The sequence below is a fragment of the Bidens hawaiensis genome, unplaced genomic scaffold (genome assembly GCF_021521415.1).
Source record: "Bidens hawaiensis isolate Kalapana, Puna unplaced genomic scaffold, B.hawaiensis_p1.1 tig00011081_1, whole genome shotgun sequence".
NCBI classification, from domain to species: domain Eukaryota; kingdom Viridiplantae; phylum Streptophyta; class Magnoliopsida; order Asterales; family Asteraceae; genus Bidens; species Bidens hawaiensis.
This window is the reverse complement of record NW_027491856.1, coordinates 733,344-750,229: the sequence shown is the minus strand read 5'-3', so window position 1 is coordinate 750,229 and position 16,886 is coordinate 733,344. Positions and strand designations below refer to the sequence as shown.

The following is a 16,886-nucleotide window of genomic DNA, read 5'->3' as shown; positions in this document are numbered from 1 at the left end:
ACAGCACATTGCGCAAAATACTCTCCACAGTAAGTTAGCAAGATTTAGTTATATCACTTCAACTTTTACACATCATGGAAAGCTACCATACAAATCATGACTTTTCTAGAGCCTTTTGAGCTTAATAACTTCACCCGTAGCACACAGAAACAATAGATCTATCATTTCCAAAGTTGGATCAATTTTCGTTGTGAAAATAGTTGGAAGCTTCCCAAAAGCTGTTAACTGAATAGAATATCATTTCCCAAAAGACAGTGTTGGAGACTCATCACCCCGTCACTCTTAGTTTCAGGAAATGCTAGCCCGTGTTCCGCAATGTTAACAGACCTAACACATATAATTACATGTCCTTCCAACTTAGAGTTAGCGACATAATTTTAAGTGAAAGAAGTCAAAACACAAAACATATCACAATCGCCCCAGATGCTTCAGTCTTTAGACAAATAGCTATCCTCTGTGACTCTACAAGTAGATCACCAGACCAAACATATACAAGTATATGTTCTTCAAACTTAAGCAACCGACATAATTTTAAACGAAAATGAAACTTACACACACAATATATATATATATATAATTATTCACGCACACACACTATTTGTGGCTTTTGATTTTGTCCCCCCCTAAAATTGTACAGATTAAGAAGATATGTACAGTTTACACTCAAAAAGACTCAATCCTCGAAATGAAGCATTTTAAGAAAACTCACAAGCACATTAAATTTGGCTGTTCCGACCGGTTTTGTAAATAAGTCCGCCACATTATTATCAGTGTAACTGTTCAAGTAATCAATTTTCGTCATAACATCACGAATAAAAGAATTTTAATATCGATGTCTGGTTTTAGAATGTTGAACTGGATTCTAACAATTGCAATGCAGCATCATTATCACAAAAAATGGGAGTATCAAGAAATTCCAAACCGTAATCCATAGTTGATTTTGCATCCAGATAACCTGAAGCAGCAGGCTGATGCAGCAACATACTCCGCTTTAGCGTCGAGTGGACACCGTCTGTTGTTTCTTACACTGCCATGAAATAAGACATCTCCTAAGAACTGCATCCCAGATGTGGATTTCCTGTCATATCATCTCCACCATAATTGCTATCAGCAAAAGCATAAAGATCAAATTCGATTGTTTGGGATACCAAAGACCTAACTTCGTTGTCCTTTCAGATATTTAAAAATACGTTTAACACAATTAAATGAGAGAGTTTAGGATTAGCCTGAAACGAGCACACTGACAGACTGCAAACATGATATCGTCGCTGCGTGAGTACATTAGAACCCGATCATTGATCATATATGTTAATCTACGACTCCCTTTCGATCAATGACAGTAAAGGCCTTTCCGCCATGGAGTGTTACACTCTTGAGTCGTGAAACTCAAACTTTGCGAGCATATCCTCCACATACTTTCCTTGATGCACAAAATTCCCGCCGAACTTTGCGAACAGTAACCCCAAAAATGTGTCATCTCACCCAACGAACTCAACTCAAATCTTTTCTTCATAACTTCTTCAAATTCTGCACACAATTCACACTGGTGATCCAAAAATAATTTCGTCTACATAGATCTGACTAAGATCAAATCTTTTCCGAAAGTTTGTGGAACAAAGTTGATCAATGGTTCCTCGCTTGTAGCCATATCTAGAAAATGTGCTGTCAATGTAGCATACCATCTCGAGAGCCTGATGAAGCCCATACAATGCCTTGTCTAACTTATAAACATGATTTGGCTTCTTAGAATCAGTAAAACCCGTGGCTGTTCCACATATATCTCTTCCTTGACCTCGCCATACAGAAATGCAGTCTTAACGTCCATTTGATACACTGTGAACCCTATAAAGAAGAGTAGCCAAAAAAAATCTGATGGCTTCAAGTCTAGCCACTGGAGCATAAACCTCAGTGTAATCCAACCCTTCAACTTGACGAAACCCACGAACTACCAATCGAGCCTGTTTCGAACAATAACCCCGGTGTCATCTTGCTTATTTCAAACACCCATCTCGTATCAAGTGCTTTCTTTCCCTCCGTAACTCAACCAATCTCCAAACTTTCAACTTATCAAACTGATTTAACTTTTCATGCATAGCGTCAACCCAAATGGTTCCTGAGGCCATGTCTACAGTCTTTGCTCTATCTGAGATATGAAACAGGAAAACAAACAACTGTTTATATTTCCAGTCTGACTTCTGGTGGACACACCCGTTTCAAGAGGACCTATGACGTTCTCAATTGGATAGTCTTCTGAATTCTTGAAGGAAGTAATTTATCAGAAACATCACTGGTAGAGTTCAGGTTGATAAATTCACTCAATGTCAGCAAGGGGTTCTTCCATCTAGAGGTCGCTGTACTATGTGAGTACGAAGTGCTGGCGACATATTCATTTGGAATGACATCGGGAAATAGTGTGCTCCCAAAAATCTGACGAATAGGACTCTCCCCCTCAACTGTCGCGGTATCTTCAGACGAACTTTGCGAATATTCATTTTCTGGAACTGCTTTCGCTGAGAAACAGATGCAGGTTTGTCGTAATTGACTGGTTCTGGACATCATCATCCAGAGTGGAGAGATGTGGATACTGCATTGAGTCATCTTTCTCAGCATCCACTGTAGTACTGCCTGAAGGGTCTGTGTTGATGACCGAAACACATTGAACGGTTTGAAGATTTCATTATAATCGAATAGCCAGTCCGACCAACACGAGCATCAGTCTCGTTTTCTTCCAACCAACGAACATCATAAGATTCTAGAATCTTTTTGGTAGACTTGTTGTAGACCCTGTAAGCAGTATGGCCTGATACCCAACAAAGTAGCAATTCATCAGCTTTGGCCCCAAATTTCGAGTAGACTCGAGTTCAGTAGAGTGCATGGGCAACCAAAAGCCTTGAAGTGCGCGACAGTAGGCTTATGTCCATAGACAATCTCATAAGGAGTCTTCATTTGTGATTTGTTGATTATCACCCGATTCTGAACATAATAGGCCGTATTAATAGCTTCTGCCCAGAAAAATAATGGCAACTTAGAATCACATAACATCGTCCTTGCCGCTTCAATAAGAGTTCGGTTTCTTCTTTCAGCCACACCATTTTGTTGTGGTGTCCGTGCTGAACTATATTAACAAAGCACTCCCCTCTCTGAACAGAAATAATTTAATGATGCATTCTTGAATTCTGTACCATTATCACAGCGTATTCCCTTCAGCTTCAAGTTCAGTTGGTTCTCCATGAGCACTATAAACCTTTTGATCAAATATGTAGTTTCACTCTTATTCGACAAGAAAAACACCCAAGTAAAACGTGAGTAGTCATCAGTAATAACAAGACAATAAGAGCTGCGTGAAAGACTCAAAACATGCACTGACCAAAGAGATCCATATGTAGCAATTGAATGAGATGGTGTTGATCAATTTGGTTTATGAGTTTTTCGATGATGTTTACCCAAGGCACAAGCCACACATTTTTCAATAGTAACAAAATCTTTAATGGGTAAGCCACAGACCAAATCATTTTTAGCAAGACGATTTAAATTTTCGTATTAGCATGACCAAGACGACGATGCCAAAGCATAGCATTGTGTTCCGACACTTTTGAAAACAAGCATGTTATTTCATCAGGAACATTTTTGTTCATGTCGATCACATAAGCATTATCTTTCATTGTGATCGAACAAGAATCCAGTCTTCTGGTATAATGATACCAGGTTTTAAAACCAAACATTCTTTCTTAGTAAAGTGAGTTGAAAACCCTTTGTCAAAGATTGTGACACGCTCAGCAAACTGTGCTTCAATTCAGGAACGAAATTAACATTTTCAAATTTTAGACACCATTACTTACAGTACCCTTCTGTGTGATCTTTCCCTTTTCTCCTCCTACAAAGACACATACCCACCGTTAAAGGTTTGAATGTCGTGTAGTTGGAAATGTCTCCTGTCATGTGCCTGGAACAGCCACTATCAACATACCAAGGTCTGATGATATTCCTCCATAGCTGTCCCTGCACAAAGCGCGGAATTAGTTAGATTTTGGTACCCAGTCCATAGTTACACTGGGTGACCCTGGTGCATTTAAGGTTGTCACAGGTTGCCACGACATGTCCCTTTTATCATCAAACGTGGATTTTTCAGATTCCTTTGCCGGAGATTTAGGCAACCATTTGTGTCTACCATTGTATGATTGGCATTATATGTACGAATGGTTGCCGTAACCTCCGGTGTTTTGGGGTTGGAAGAAGACGAGGTTGCCTTTTCCACCCGTTTTGGCTTAGAATTTGTGTTCGCTTTGAAACCGAAGCACCTTTTCTAACCTTTTTCCGAAACATGTTAGGCTTGGTCTGATGAGAACTAAACCTGCCAGATTTGTTTCGGTTCCAATCATCGTTAGAGGGATTAGCCGATAATACCTGAATCTTGTGCCTGTGAATTGTGAGGCATATAGGGCATATTCCTCTGATAAAATCCATAATATGGAACATATGGACGATGTGGACAATTTTTGGCAATATGACCAGGAGTGCCACAATTAAAACAAGTTTGACGTTTTATGTAGAAATCACTTTGGGCATTCCTCGTCTGGACTAGTTGTGTGGACCAGTTGCTGAAAATTGCGATAGCCCCTTTTTTCATTATTCACATTATTCAGCTTATCACCTTGTTTGTCATTAGAGCATCCCTCTTTAACAAATTTAGGTGGCAAGTATTTGTTGGATTTTGAATTTTTAATTTTATTTGGTACCACATTGTCAGAATTCAAACTATTAACCGAATCAACCAACAAAAATCCTTGCTCTTTAAAATAGAGCCCACACAAACAGTCGGAATAACAGAATTTAAAACAGGCAGTTTTAAAGGAACATCAGAGATAATGTCATTATTAATTCAAAACAAGGGTCGTCGTCCTCATCAGTCCATTCCCTGACAGTTACTTTTCTACACATGAAGCAAACACGTTAGAATCGTTCACTCCTGAAGTGAATGCATTCACATGTTCAGATTTGTCATTCTTATCATGTATACCGTACTTCATGTTCTGTACCTTTTCTTCCTGTTCTTTGGTGACCGGAAGTTGAACATAGTTGTCATTGTAAGGTGGGGGTTACAACTAGAGCATCAATCAAAAATTGAAAATATAATGAATATTCTATATCTGCAAAAAGATTTAGAGATTCAAGTTATCTGTGCTCCTTACTCTTTTACTACTGAGATCTTCCCTGTGTTACTGTCCTTAAAATCAACCAGCTGAGCAAACAAATAAGCTTCAGCCAGTGAGAAAAAGGTGTCGATGTGCGCATAGTCAGGGCCATCAAACGTATCTTTGATGAAAGCGTTTCCATATGTAGCGGACTTTTCGTTCTTTGGCATCATACTGAATCCATGATAAGCTAATTTTACATACTTGTGCTTGTCCATCTGGTACAGACAAAGATACAAACAGCATTTCAAATATGCTACCATAAACAGTTAAAAATTCCATATTTGATGAACACAAACCTTTAGAATATTTCCTCTCTTTTTGTCAATTACAAGTCCTTGGACCATGTAGGTCGAGTCAAACGACCATTCCAGCAGCTGAACCGAAACAGAAATTATAAAAAAGAGTTGTAGAAATAATACAGATTCGTATGCAAAACGCTAAAATAATATCAAGTATATGAAAACTGATATCAAGTAAAAAAAGATGCACATTTATACATAATAAACTTCTCCTAGAAAACCAAAAGCAAATATAAGCAAACCTCTTTCGGATATCCAAGTTCGCAAACTAGTTTTTTGACAGTACCCTCGTACGTTAGGGATTTGAATGTGTCCAGTTTGTACGTTGCAAGGGTGTAATCCATATCAAAGCCAACAGCAACTACGTTTTTCATATTCACAGCGCGGTTACAGAATATTTGTTTTCCTATATCGATGTTCTGCCTTCGTTCAGGAGATGAAAATAAGCCCAGATCATAACGACCTTCAGAAGCATCAAGTCCTTTTATCTCTGACATGATTCTATCCGCAATACAACTTACTCCAAACTGATATTGGACCTGTTTGACAAATAAAAAAAAGTTAAATTTCTTTTTAATAATTCATGATGACCGCAAAGAATACTCATGCTCATGGATTAATTAGAAAAGAAAAAATAATTAGTTTCAGACCAATTAAAAAAATGGTCTCTGTGTAAATTAATCCCAAAAATAACCAAATAAACATTTGCTAAATGGTTACAACCTTCAAACACTAGAAACTTGCAAGCCTTAACAATCAACTATTTAAAAACATCATTCGAGTAAAACTACGAACTAAAATCTCAAAATTTCACACCAGATCTGATCCCAAAGAAACTTAAACATTAAAATAGAAAAATAAAATGAAATTTCTTATACACATGTCAACAACCAAAAGCCCTTTCATATCAAAGCAAACAAACACAAAATTAGTACCGATCGAGTAATGTTACTTGTAAAAGCACAAATATCGAAGGATTTCGCCGATCAACACCAAAAAAGAGGTTAAATTTATCAATCAATAGTACAAGTAAACAGTCCGATCATCTTCTAGTAATTTATATTATAACACTATAAAAAAGTTGAAGCAAAATATATATAAACCTTGAGAAGGAGGTTTTGGAAGTGAATTAGCAGTAGCGGAGAAACCTAAATTGGCAATGGAAGTAGCAATTAAAATGTGAAGGCTAATAATAATAATATATACAACATTTAAGCGTTTGGAAGACGCAAATTGTCTAATAATAGCAAATTGAGACGGTGATCAATGTGACAAGTGGAATCAATCCGAATGCAACCTGGCAGCATTGTAAATAATCATAATCATGATGATGAAGTCATCAAATTAAAAGCACTTAATTACTCTTGAATTTAGGCTTTGCAAGTACTGCAGTTTCATTAAACTCATCATTTCCCCGAAAACACGCTGGTTTACGGGGAAATAATATTATTATTTCAGGCGGTTTATATGAAAAGTGTGGTGAGTAACTGGACATGGATTAACAATGGTGGCCGGTGTCGGTTGGTTCTCCGGTGAGGAGACTAGTGTGGGCGGGGGAATTGGGGTTTGGATTATTATTTTATTATTATATAAACATCACTTTCTATGGTATTTTATATTGGTACCTTTGTAATTTAATTTGATGTTTTTGAGTTTCATCTAACTAGCTTGGTATAAACGGTATTCGTCTGATACAGCTAGGGGTATTTATTTGGATGAATTTTTCGGATCGGATTATTCGGGTTTTGTTTGAGAAAAAATGAAAACGACCCATTTAAGGTTGGGAATGGTTGGGTTTAGTATTTGGGTACGGTTAAAAAACACATCCCTAGATCAGCCTATGTTTCACTGAAATTGTAGACTAATATGTTGTTCAGCATGATAGCCGTTACGTTTAGGCTCGTACATATTTACAACATTATTGTTTGTTTCCAAAAACATAATTTTAGTTTTTAAAGATTAAAGATGTGCATCAAACAACTATATCTCCACATATCTTCAGTCCTAACTTTCCTTACTAATTATCTGAAAATAGTTTAGAAATACGTTAGCACAATTGATGGTGAATAACGCTGACTAATTAGAAAACATTTTCATAATTCTTTACAATTCAAAGCTCTACTTAAAACTACTTTGTAGAAATTAAGCGTCTGAAGCCTTATCAACTAAACATATACACAAAACCATTCCCCTAACGACATACTTGACTCCGGATTTCAATGAGTTGGGAAGGACCAAGTGTGGTATGGTATGCCCACCGTTAAAACACATATGTAAAGATACAGACAAACATATACTTTTACCTGAGTACATTGGCGAAGCTTGGACTTTTATTTTGAGGAGTGGGGGGGGGGTCCCTATGATGTTGTGCCCCTGTCTAAGTGCCAACGATTAGTTTGTTCATAAAGTTTCAGGGATTTACGTGTCCCATGCAAACTTTGACTCGTTTAAATGATTTATAAAAGGTAAGGGCATAATCACTTTATAGTATATGTTCTTTAATTTGCAACATAGTATGATTCCTTGATTATCTAAAACCTATAGTTAGAAGTAGGTTCATGTCAATTATCTAGGTTGTCTTGGGATCTAGCGTCAGACTCCTATGGTTCAACACTATAGTTTCAAACCTAGTATAAACGCTTATATCTCAAACCTATAGTTAGAATTAGGTTCATGTCAATTATCTAGATTGTTTTGGATCTACCTTCAGGCTCCTACGATTCGACACTATAGTTTCAAACCTGCTATAAACGTTTATTTTGTTTTTATAGTTTAAAATTGTTTTTCCCCAATATAACATATAGGGCTTTACTCTTTTTGTTTGATTATTCTTTAAAAAGTTTACGATGAAGAAACATTCATTTTATCAAAACTTTGTATGAAAAGGTAAGTTTGTCTACCGAAACTTTTCAAAGTTCGACTATACCCCCGGCTAAGATCCAAGCTAAATAATGTATTCACAAAGTCAATAATATATACCTTCATAACTGCTAATGCATTCAAAAAAGGTATATTGGTGTTTATTAATCTCAATTATCTTCTTTTGGTCGTTGTCACTCCCAACTAACGAATTGGCTGCTGACGGTCCCCAACTTTTAACGTATTTGTTCCCAATGGTCCGCGACTAATGAAATCCTCACCCGTTAGTTGCAGGTTGCCAAAAAAAAAGTTTTGTTGGAAAAGTCATTTTTTCCCAGAAAAACCACCCGAACACCGCCACCACCACCAATTGACTCACCACCACTTAAGCACCACCAACCGATTTCAACATTGGTTCTAGGGTTCCGATGACCACAATAATTTGAGTTTTTACTAGAAAAAATTCCTAAAAGTCTGATACAAAGTTACAAAGATGTTTGGTACAAAAATGTTGAGTTTTCCGAAAAAAATGTGAGTTTTCCGGCCAAAAATGTTTTTTCTGGCGACCTGCAACTAAAGGCGTTAGGATTCTGTTAGTCGCGAACCGTTGGGAACAAATGCATTAAAAGTTGGGACCGACAACGACCAAAAGGCGATCGTTGGGATTAATAAAAACCAGTCTACCTTAAAAAAAATTATTTATCCTGACAACATGTCGTCGGGAAACGCTTTCAAATTATTTTTAATGTTTTTCTGTCTTTTAGTTATTCTTAAAGATCATTTTATTATTTATTTATGGTTATCAATCTGACGATGGTTAGTTAATTTTTTATTATTTATTTCTTATATAACATGTTTTAAAAAAAAGAAAAATAAAATATAAACATATTATTCCGACAAGAGATTGGGTAGTTAATTTTTCATTATTTATTTCTAATTTAAGATGATTTTAAAGAAAATAAAAATAAATATATACACTCTATTCTGACAGCATGTCGTCGGGAGAAGCATCGAGTTAAAGGTTGGTTTTGTCAAGTTGGTCTCGCATATAAATAAATAAATAAAGTTTTATAAAGTGAGTTCAACACAACAACCATAAAAAACTCTTTCGAAAATCAAAGAATATATATCATAATATCAACATCAACAAAAACAGCATCTTTCCAGTAACAAAATTAAACCCCAAATAATTTGCCCGATCAACACAAAAAACAATTGAATGCAGATTAAAATATATCCATGATCAACGAATGGTGCATATAAACTATCCGATCGATCCTCTTCTAGTATATATGTTATAAAACTATCAAAAGTTGAAGCTATATATATATATATATATATATATATATATGTTAACCTTGAGATGGAAGTGAATTATGATCACTTTCAAGTAGCTAGCGCCTAGCGGAGAAACCTAAATTTGCAATGGTAGTACCAAATTTAGGGATGGCAAAAAAAACCAAACCCGATGGGGAAAACCGAAACCCGCCCCGAACGGGGCGGGTTCGGGGACACTTAATCGGGGACGGGTCCGGGTTCGGGGTTTCCCCGTTTAAGTTAATCGGGTTCGGGGCGGGTATGGTATAGCCTGTACCCGCCCCGTATACCCGTTTAAAACCCGTTTAATTAAATATAATTTTTATATTTATATATAATATATTATTTATTATTTATTTTCCCAATAAGGCTGCCTAACCCTATGATCAAGATGATGGCAGAGAAGATGATTGTTAAGTTTGATAAATATTGGTCGGTTATTCATGGGGTAATGGGAGGAGTAGCAGCAGTTTTGGATCCTCGTTACAAATTGAAAGCAATGGAGTTTGCTTTTCCAAAGATATATGGTTCTGAAAAGTCGGAGAGTGGGCGATAATAAAACTTAAGGAGCTTGTATATAGGTTGTTTCAAGATTATGAAAGTTACAGTCAAGGAACTTCACGGGATGATGGTGTGAGATCAAGTCAAAACAATGCGGGGGGTGGAAGATTTTTCAACGAATACTTCACATTCGTTGAAGAGGATAATCATTCGGGTATGACTTATTATTTACATTAATTTAACTTTATTCATTAATTGTATTAACTTTATTTATATATTAGGTGTCACAACGGAGCTTGATTTGTATCTACAAGAGAAAGTTTGGATAAAAGAAACTGAGATTGACCTTTTAGCTTGGTGGAAAACAAATGGTGTCAAGTACCCAAGGTTGCAAAAGATTGCTCGAGATATATTGGCGATTCCAATATCTACCGTTGCTTCCGAGTCCGCTTTTAGTACAAGTGGTAGATTGGTAAGTCCACATCGTAGCCGTCTTCATCCAAAAACATTGGAAGCGTTAATGTGCGCCAAAGTTGGTTGTTGAATGAAATCAAAGGTAAACAAACATTTTATTTTTTATTTTTAACTTAGCTACTATATAAACTTTTGACTTTTGTGATATGAATATAGCAACTTGTTCAGAAGAATCCGAGGCATATTGCCAAACTATTGAATATGATTGTGACGATGGTATTGAGGTAATACATATATATATGGTTTATCGTTTACATTTTAATATGGTTTAACATTGATTCTCATATAGTTTCCAATTAATATGTTAATGTTTGATTATCATAGCAATCCGGCGTGACAAGTGTTTGAATGGTTGAATGGGTGCGGGTATGGACGTGTAAGAAGGATCAATCATGAAGTTAATTTCCGTTGTGATGGGAGAAATAAACATTTTTATGTATTAATAATGTCTTTTGTATGTGTAATGTGTTTGGATATTGAACTTTTTGTGTATTAATATTGTATTGTAATTTTGTATCATTTTCTTACAATCGGGTTTTAAACGGTGAACCCGACGGTTAAATGGGGATCCCCACGGGGAATTTAGCCCGTTTAAAAACCATTTATGCTAGACGGGTTCCCCGAATACCCGCGGTTTTCCCCGAATCCCCGATGGGGATTCCCCGTTTAGTCCCCGCGGGTTTTTAGACGGTTTTTGGTAATGGGTTTTATAAACCGGGGCGGGTATGGGATTGGCATTCCCCGCCCCGAAACCGCCCCGTTGCCATCCCTAACCAAATTGTTACGGCGGCAATTTGCGTACACGACGTTGGTGTCGGTGAGGAGTGTGGGCGGGGGATTTATTTTTATTTTTATTTTTTTTAATTTTATTATTTATTTATTTAATTATACTTACTATATAAACATTAACCTCCCCTTACTTTCTATGGTATTTCATCTTGGTCCCCTTGTGGTTTTATGTTTTGACGAAAACTAGCAAATTATTATTCACGTGTTGTGGCGGATGGTTTTGAAAATCATAACGTAGATTAAACAAAACCACTTGGTTTTTGGCTTAATCAACAACCAAACCTGGAAATTCATAAGTAAAGCAATTACCTGATTAAGTGTCAGTTATCGTGAAAATTCTAATAAATGTTCACAAAACGGGGGTAAAATTATACAATAAAGCTGCATAAGTTATGCAAATCATGGGATAACTATAAATATATTATAAGTTGAATATCACAAGCTCTAGCCATCTAAAGTCAAGTAGTCGTCGTCCACTCCCTTCTCTTGTTTCGACCAACGACCAAAATAAGAACCTAGACCCTCGGCTTGGTGATTGTGTCCGACGCAGGCAAGAACATACTAAAATATTTGGGGCAATCACTATGGGTAAGAATTTTTAGGATTTTAGAAATAAGGATTAGGCTAAGGATCCTCTTGATATATCAGGATCCATAATGTAAGATGTTATCCTAAGCTAATAATGGTGTTATTTGACACGTTACGTTTCATGTTTGACTTAGTCTTATAGGCAACGATTAGTAATCAATTCCCAGCTAAAGACTCACTCAATTAATGAATATTAGGGCATTGGAGTTGTTATAACAGTCGATTAATGGAGATATTAAAATATGTAATGACTATAGGATCCTCGCAGTGCATTATTCATGATTGCCATTATAACTATATATAGAGGTGATATGATCGCTTAGAACACATCTTCACACACTGATCACTCACACTTGTAACTAGGACAGTAATCATAAGCACTTCCAACCTTGTAATTATCGTTATTACTTAATAAATTCTGAGGCAGCGGGATAGTTTTCCCCTTCCGAGGGATTTTGTCGGAAATCTTTAACGAATCAAGGGTTTTCTTCTCTAACTTTACAAGCATCCTACCTCACATTCAAAGTTTGGTTACTTGATTATCATTGTGTAAAATTTGACCAAAACAATATCTTCCACTACCACCCGATACATAGTATACATACATGAAATTACACTTCATAAACATAACGACATTTCATATAATGATTCCAGGCACTTAATATACTTAGGGGCTGCTTGGCAACCTTTGCAGGCCTGATTAGGTAAGAGACTTTAAGCTCGTAATTGATGAGCCAGTATTGATGTTTGGTTACTTGGTTAGCCCTCTGAATGACATTTTATCCCTATAAACTAATTTTTGCTAATCAAGTAGACCAACCAAAGCATCTTCATTATATTAAAATAACCTAATAAAAAATAATTTCCATAGACCCCATCTTTTAAAGGTGACATTGGTAGTAGCTTCCGACGTTACAGATGGTTGGTTGTGCGCAGTGGCGAAATTCGAAACTGGAAAACGGTGAGTGGCGTTATAACAGTTTGCCACACTAGTTATCGGCGGTTGCGACAGTGGTGCATCGATGGCTGGTGTGACGGAGCTCGGGAAGCAACAACGGGTGGTGGTGGAAAGTGCGGTGATTTCGGCTGAGGGTCATGAACACAAGTGAAGGAACAAAGGGGTAAAATTTTAATTCGACATCATTTTAAAACCTACCCATTTAGAGGCTTGCTAACCAATTCAAATGTGTCATTCTAGCGAACCAAACACACTTAGAGACTAATTGATAGCCTCTTAATGATTCCATTAAAAGACTACATCTGAATTAGTCAGATGCAAAGTGTGTTTGATCATGCATTTTAATGGCTTTAAAAAAAATCTTAACAGTTAAGTTTTAGATACATGTTGAATAATTCAGATAATACATTAATCAATGTGATCTCTTATTAATTTAACACGTAATCGTCCAACAACCCTTTAACGCTGACTGATTTAGAGAGTAATAAAACGTGTTAGCTATAATTTGTGAAAAATAGAAAAAAAAACCATAAATTAAAAGAATATTTTGAAAGTGGCCATTCTACTCCATACTTGTTTAATAGATTATGCCTTTTCCACTTTGGTGTCTTATTACGTACCCACTCCCAATCATCTCCACTTCACTTCCACACATTTCCGATTATTATAATTATTATTATTATTATTATAATCCATGCACATTCAAACTTTACTCAAATTATTAGTATTATTATTATTCCCAATGTTTATATTTTATATTCAAAATTTTCACCCATTTCTATATAAATAACTTTCCCAATCTTTGACCATCTCCACCCACCCCACCCACCATCCACCATGGCCGGAGCCGATCTCAACACCACCGCCACCACCCCACCACCACCTCCACCGCCGCCGCCGCTGTCGGAGTTCAGATCAACTACCACCGCCGCCTGCCGGACTTCCTCCAAAGCGTGAATCTCAAGTACGTGAAATTAGGTTACCATTATCTCATCTCTCACTTATTAACCCTATGCTTAATCCCTGTTATGATCATTATCTTAATCCAAGCCTCACAAACAAACCCTAACGACCTACGTCACTTATGGGGCCCACCTCCAATACAACCTCGTCAGCGTCATCATCTGCTCCGCCGTACTGGTATTCGGATCCACCGTCTACATCATGACCCGACCCAAACCCGTTTACCTCATCGATTACGCCTGTTACCGCCCACCGGATCACTTAAAAGCCCCGTACGAACGGTTCATGAAGCACTCGAGATTAACCGGTGATTTCGACGAATCGGCGTTGGAGTTCCAGCGCAAGATTCTCGAACGATCCGGTCTCGGTGAGGAGACGTATGTCCCCGAGGCGATGCATTCGATACCCCCGCGCCCGTCAATGGCGGGCCCGCGAGGGTTGAAGCGGAACAAGTGATGTATGGGGCTTTGGATAATTTGTTTTCCAGTATCGGGATTAAACCGAAGGATATTGGGGATTTTGGTTGTGAATTGTAGCTTGTTTAATCCTACGCCTTCGTTGAGTTCAATGATTGTTAATAAGTATAAGTTGAGAGGGAATATTAAGAGCTTTAATTTGGGGGGTATGGGGTGTAGTGCTGGTGTCATTGCTATAGATTTAGCTAAGGATATGTTACAAGTTCATCGGAACACGTACGCGGTGGTTGTGAGCACGGAGAATATTACGCAGAACTGGTATTTCGGGAACAAGAAGTCGATGTTGATCCCGAACTGTTTGTTTTAGAGTTGGTGGATCGGCGGTGTTGTTGTCGAACAAGTCGGGGTGATCGGTCACGTGCTAAGTACCAGCTCGTTCATGTGGTCCGGACGCATCGTGGGTCGGATGAGAAGGCGTTTCGGTGCGTGTACCAGGAGCAGGATGATAATGGGAAGACAGGGGTTTCGTTGTCGAAGGATTTGATGGCGATTGCGGGTGGGGCGTTGAAGACTAATATCACGACGTTGGGGTCCGCTCGTGCTTCCGATAAGCGAGCAGCTTTTGTTTTTCTGCACGTTGATTGTTAAGAAGTTTTTCAAGAAGGATATTAAGCCGTATATACCGGACTTCAAACTAGCGTTTGATCATTTTTTGTATTCACGCTGGGGGGTCGGGCGGTGATTGACGAGTTGGAGAAGAATAATTAAAGTTTCAAATGATATTAATAATAATATCGTGACATTGATTATATAGGGGCTATTTATGGGAGGTGGTGGAGGTAACCTAAGTTCTGGTTAGTAACTAAACTACATAAAAAATATGTTAACTAATTCTAAGTTAGGAAATAAAATAAATTACAATCCTGTGTGTGCAGGTGCAGCAATGTTCAACATGGAGTACACGCGATGGCTTGATGAGGATCAGAGACATATGGTGGAACTGCGTAAAGGATTGGAGTCACATTTCTCGGATGGAGATCTACGAGTCATAGTAGATAGCTTTGTTGCACATTATGATGATATTTTCAGGTTTAAAGGTGTTGCAGCTAAATCTGATGTGTTCCACTTGATAACCGGCATGTGGACTACCCCAGCGGAACGTTGCTTCCTTTGGATGGGTGGTTTTCGCCCCTCCGAGCTTATCAAGGTTTCATTTATACAATGCGTTTAATATATAAATAATTTTTAGTAGGGAACTATGAAAATAACATAATACGCTTTATCTGACAGATGTTATCGATTCAACTTGATCCATTGACGGGACAACAAGTTGTGGGGATTTATAGCGTGCAACAATCCTCACAACAAGCAGAAGAAGCTCTAACCCAAGGATTAGATCACCTACATCAGTCGTTGGCTGACACCGTTGCTAGCGGCTCAATCAATGATGGTGTCCACCATATGGCAGTTGCACTCGGGAAACTGACTACACTCGAAGGACTAGTTCGCCAGGTAAATAATGAACATAATTATATGATTAAGTGTGCTTTAGCTGTTTTAAGTTATAACTAACTTATAAACTATAGGCGGATAGTTTGAGACAACAGACTCTTCATCAACTGCATAGGATACTAACAGTTCGACAAGCAGCAAAATGTTTCTTGGTGATTAGCGAGTATTATGGACGTTTAAGGGCTTTGAGTTCCCTTTGGGCTTCTCGGCCACGCGAGTAAGATCTTGAATTCATAGTTTATAGAGTAGTTAAAAATTTCTGGCTGTGTCACTAATCAGGTATCTGAAGCGTATGGAAATAATCATGGTTAATGTTATTTTCGTAGGGCGTTGATAAGTGATGAAAACTCGTGTCAAACAACGACGGATTTGCAGATGGTGCAATCTTCACAAAGTCAGTTTTCAAACTTTGGATGATGAAATGAAATTGGTGAACTGGGAATGACTTTTGTTTGTATAAAGGCTTCACTTTAAGCTACTTAATTTTAGAGGATATAATTAAATAGTTTATCAAGTTTTTTTAAATTCTATTCTATTTAGTTTATAATCCTTTGCTGTTTTCTATTTTAGAAAGAAAATTAAAATATTTATGACTCTGTTATCTTGTATAGAAATTGTCCTTGATGCATTATTATGACAGGTATTTTCTGAAGAAAATTGTAAAATATAAAATTTTTTAAGACAACCAGCAACGTGTAACCTGATTGATTATATGTTTCTAGTGACTGTTTGAGTACAAATTAGGTTGTTTTTTTGCCTTTTTTTATCACGTAAGGTAAGGATATTTGAAATCTTTTTATATTTGTCATTCGGCCTCTGAGCCTTCGGTCTTTATTTTAAAATTCATTTCAAGCCAAGTGGAGGTGTGCTTGAACGAACGAAAGAAAGTCGGCCTTGGAGTGTTACACAAAACAATGATGGTTTTGCTCAAACGACAGTTTTGCGTGAAGATTACAATGAAAGTGCATGTCAAGTGAATGTTGCGGGTTGGAGAGTACACAAAGGCGAGAGTAGG

At 37.3% G+C, this 16,886-nt stretch overlaps 2 protein-coding genes and 1 pseudogene across 2 annotated transcripts; 2 read left to right on the top strand and 1 right to left on the bottom strand.

Annotated features, from left to right (window-relative positions):
- Positions 1-5,185: 5,185 nt before the first annotated feature.
- LOC143537105 (uncharacterized) lies at positions 5,186-8,479 on the bottom strand. Its single transcript, XM_077030944.1, has 4 exons — positions 8,474-8,479; positions 5,737-6,033; positions 5,492-5,632; positions 5,186-5,410 (listed from the first exon to the last, which is right to left on the bottom strand). Exons 1-4 carry the CDS (start codon positions 8,477-8,479, stop codon positions 5,186-5,188), a joined length of 669 nt encoding a protein of 222 aa, XP_076887059.1.
- A 1,585-nt stretch (positions 8,480-10,064) lies between these two features.
- LOC143537104 (3-ketoacyl-CoA synthase 4-like) lies at positions 10,065-15,127 on the top strand (annotated as a pseudogene).
- Positions 15,128-15,273: 146 nt separating this feature from the next.
- LOC143537140 (transcription factor TGA9-like) lies at positions 15,274-16,377 on the top strand. Its single transcript, XM_077030970.1, has 4 exons — positions 15,274-15,566; positions 15,650-15,871; positions 15,946-16,088; positions 16,198-16,377. Exons 1-4 carry the CDS (start codon positions 15,303-15,305, stop codon positions 16,286-16,288), a joined length of 720 nt encoding a protein of 239 aa, XP_076887085.1. The 5' UTR covers positions 15,274-15,302; the 3' UTR covers positions 16,289-16,377.
- The last annotated feature ends 509 nt before the right edge of the window (positions 16,378-16,886 follow it).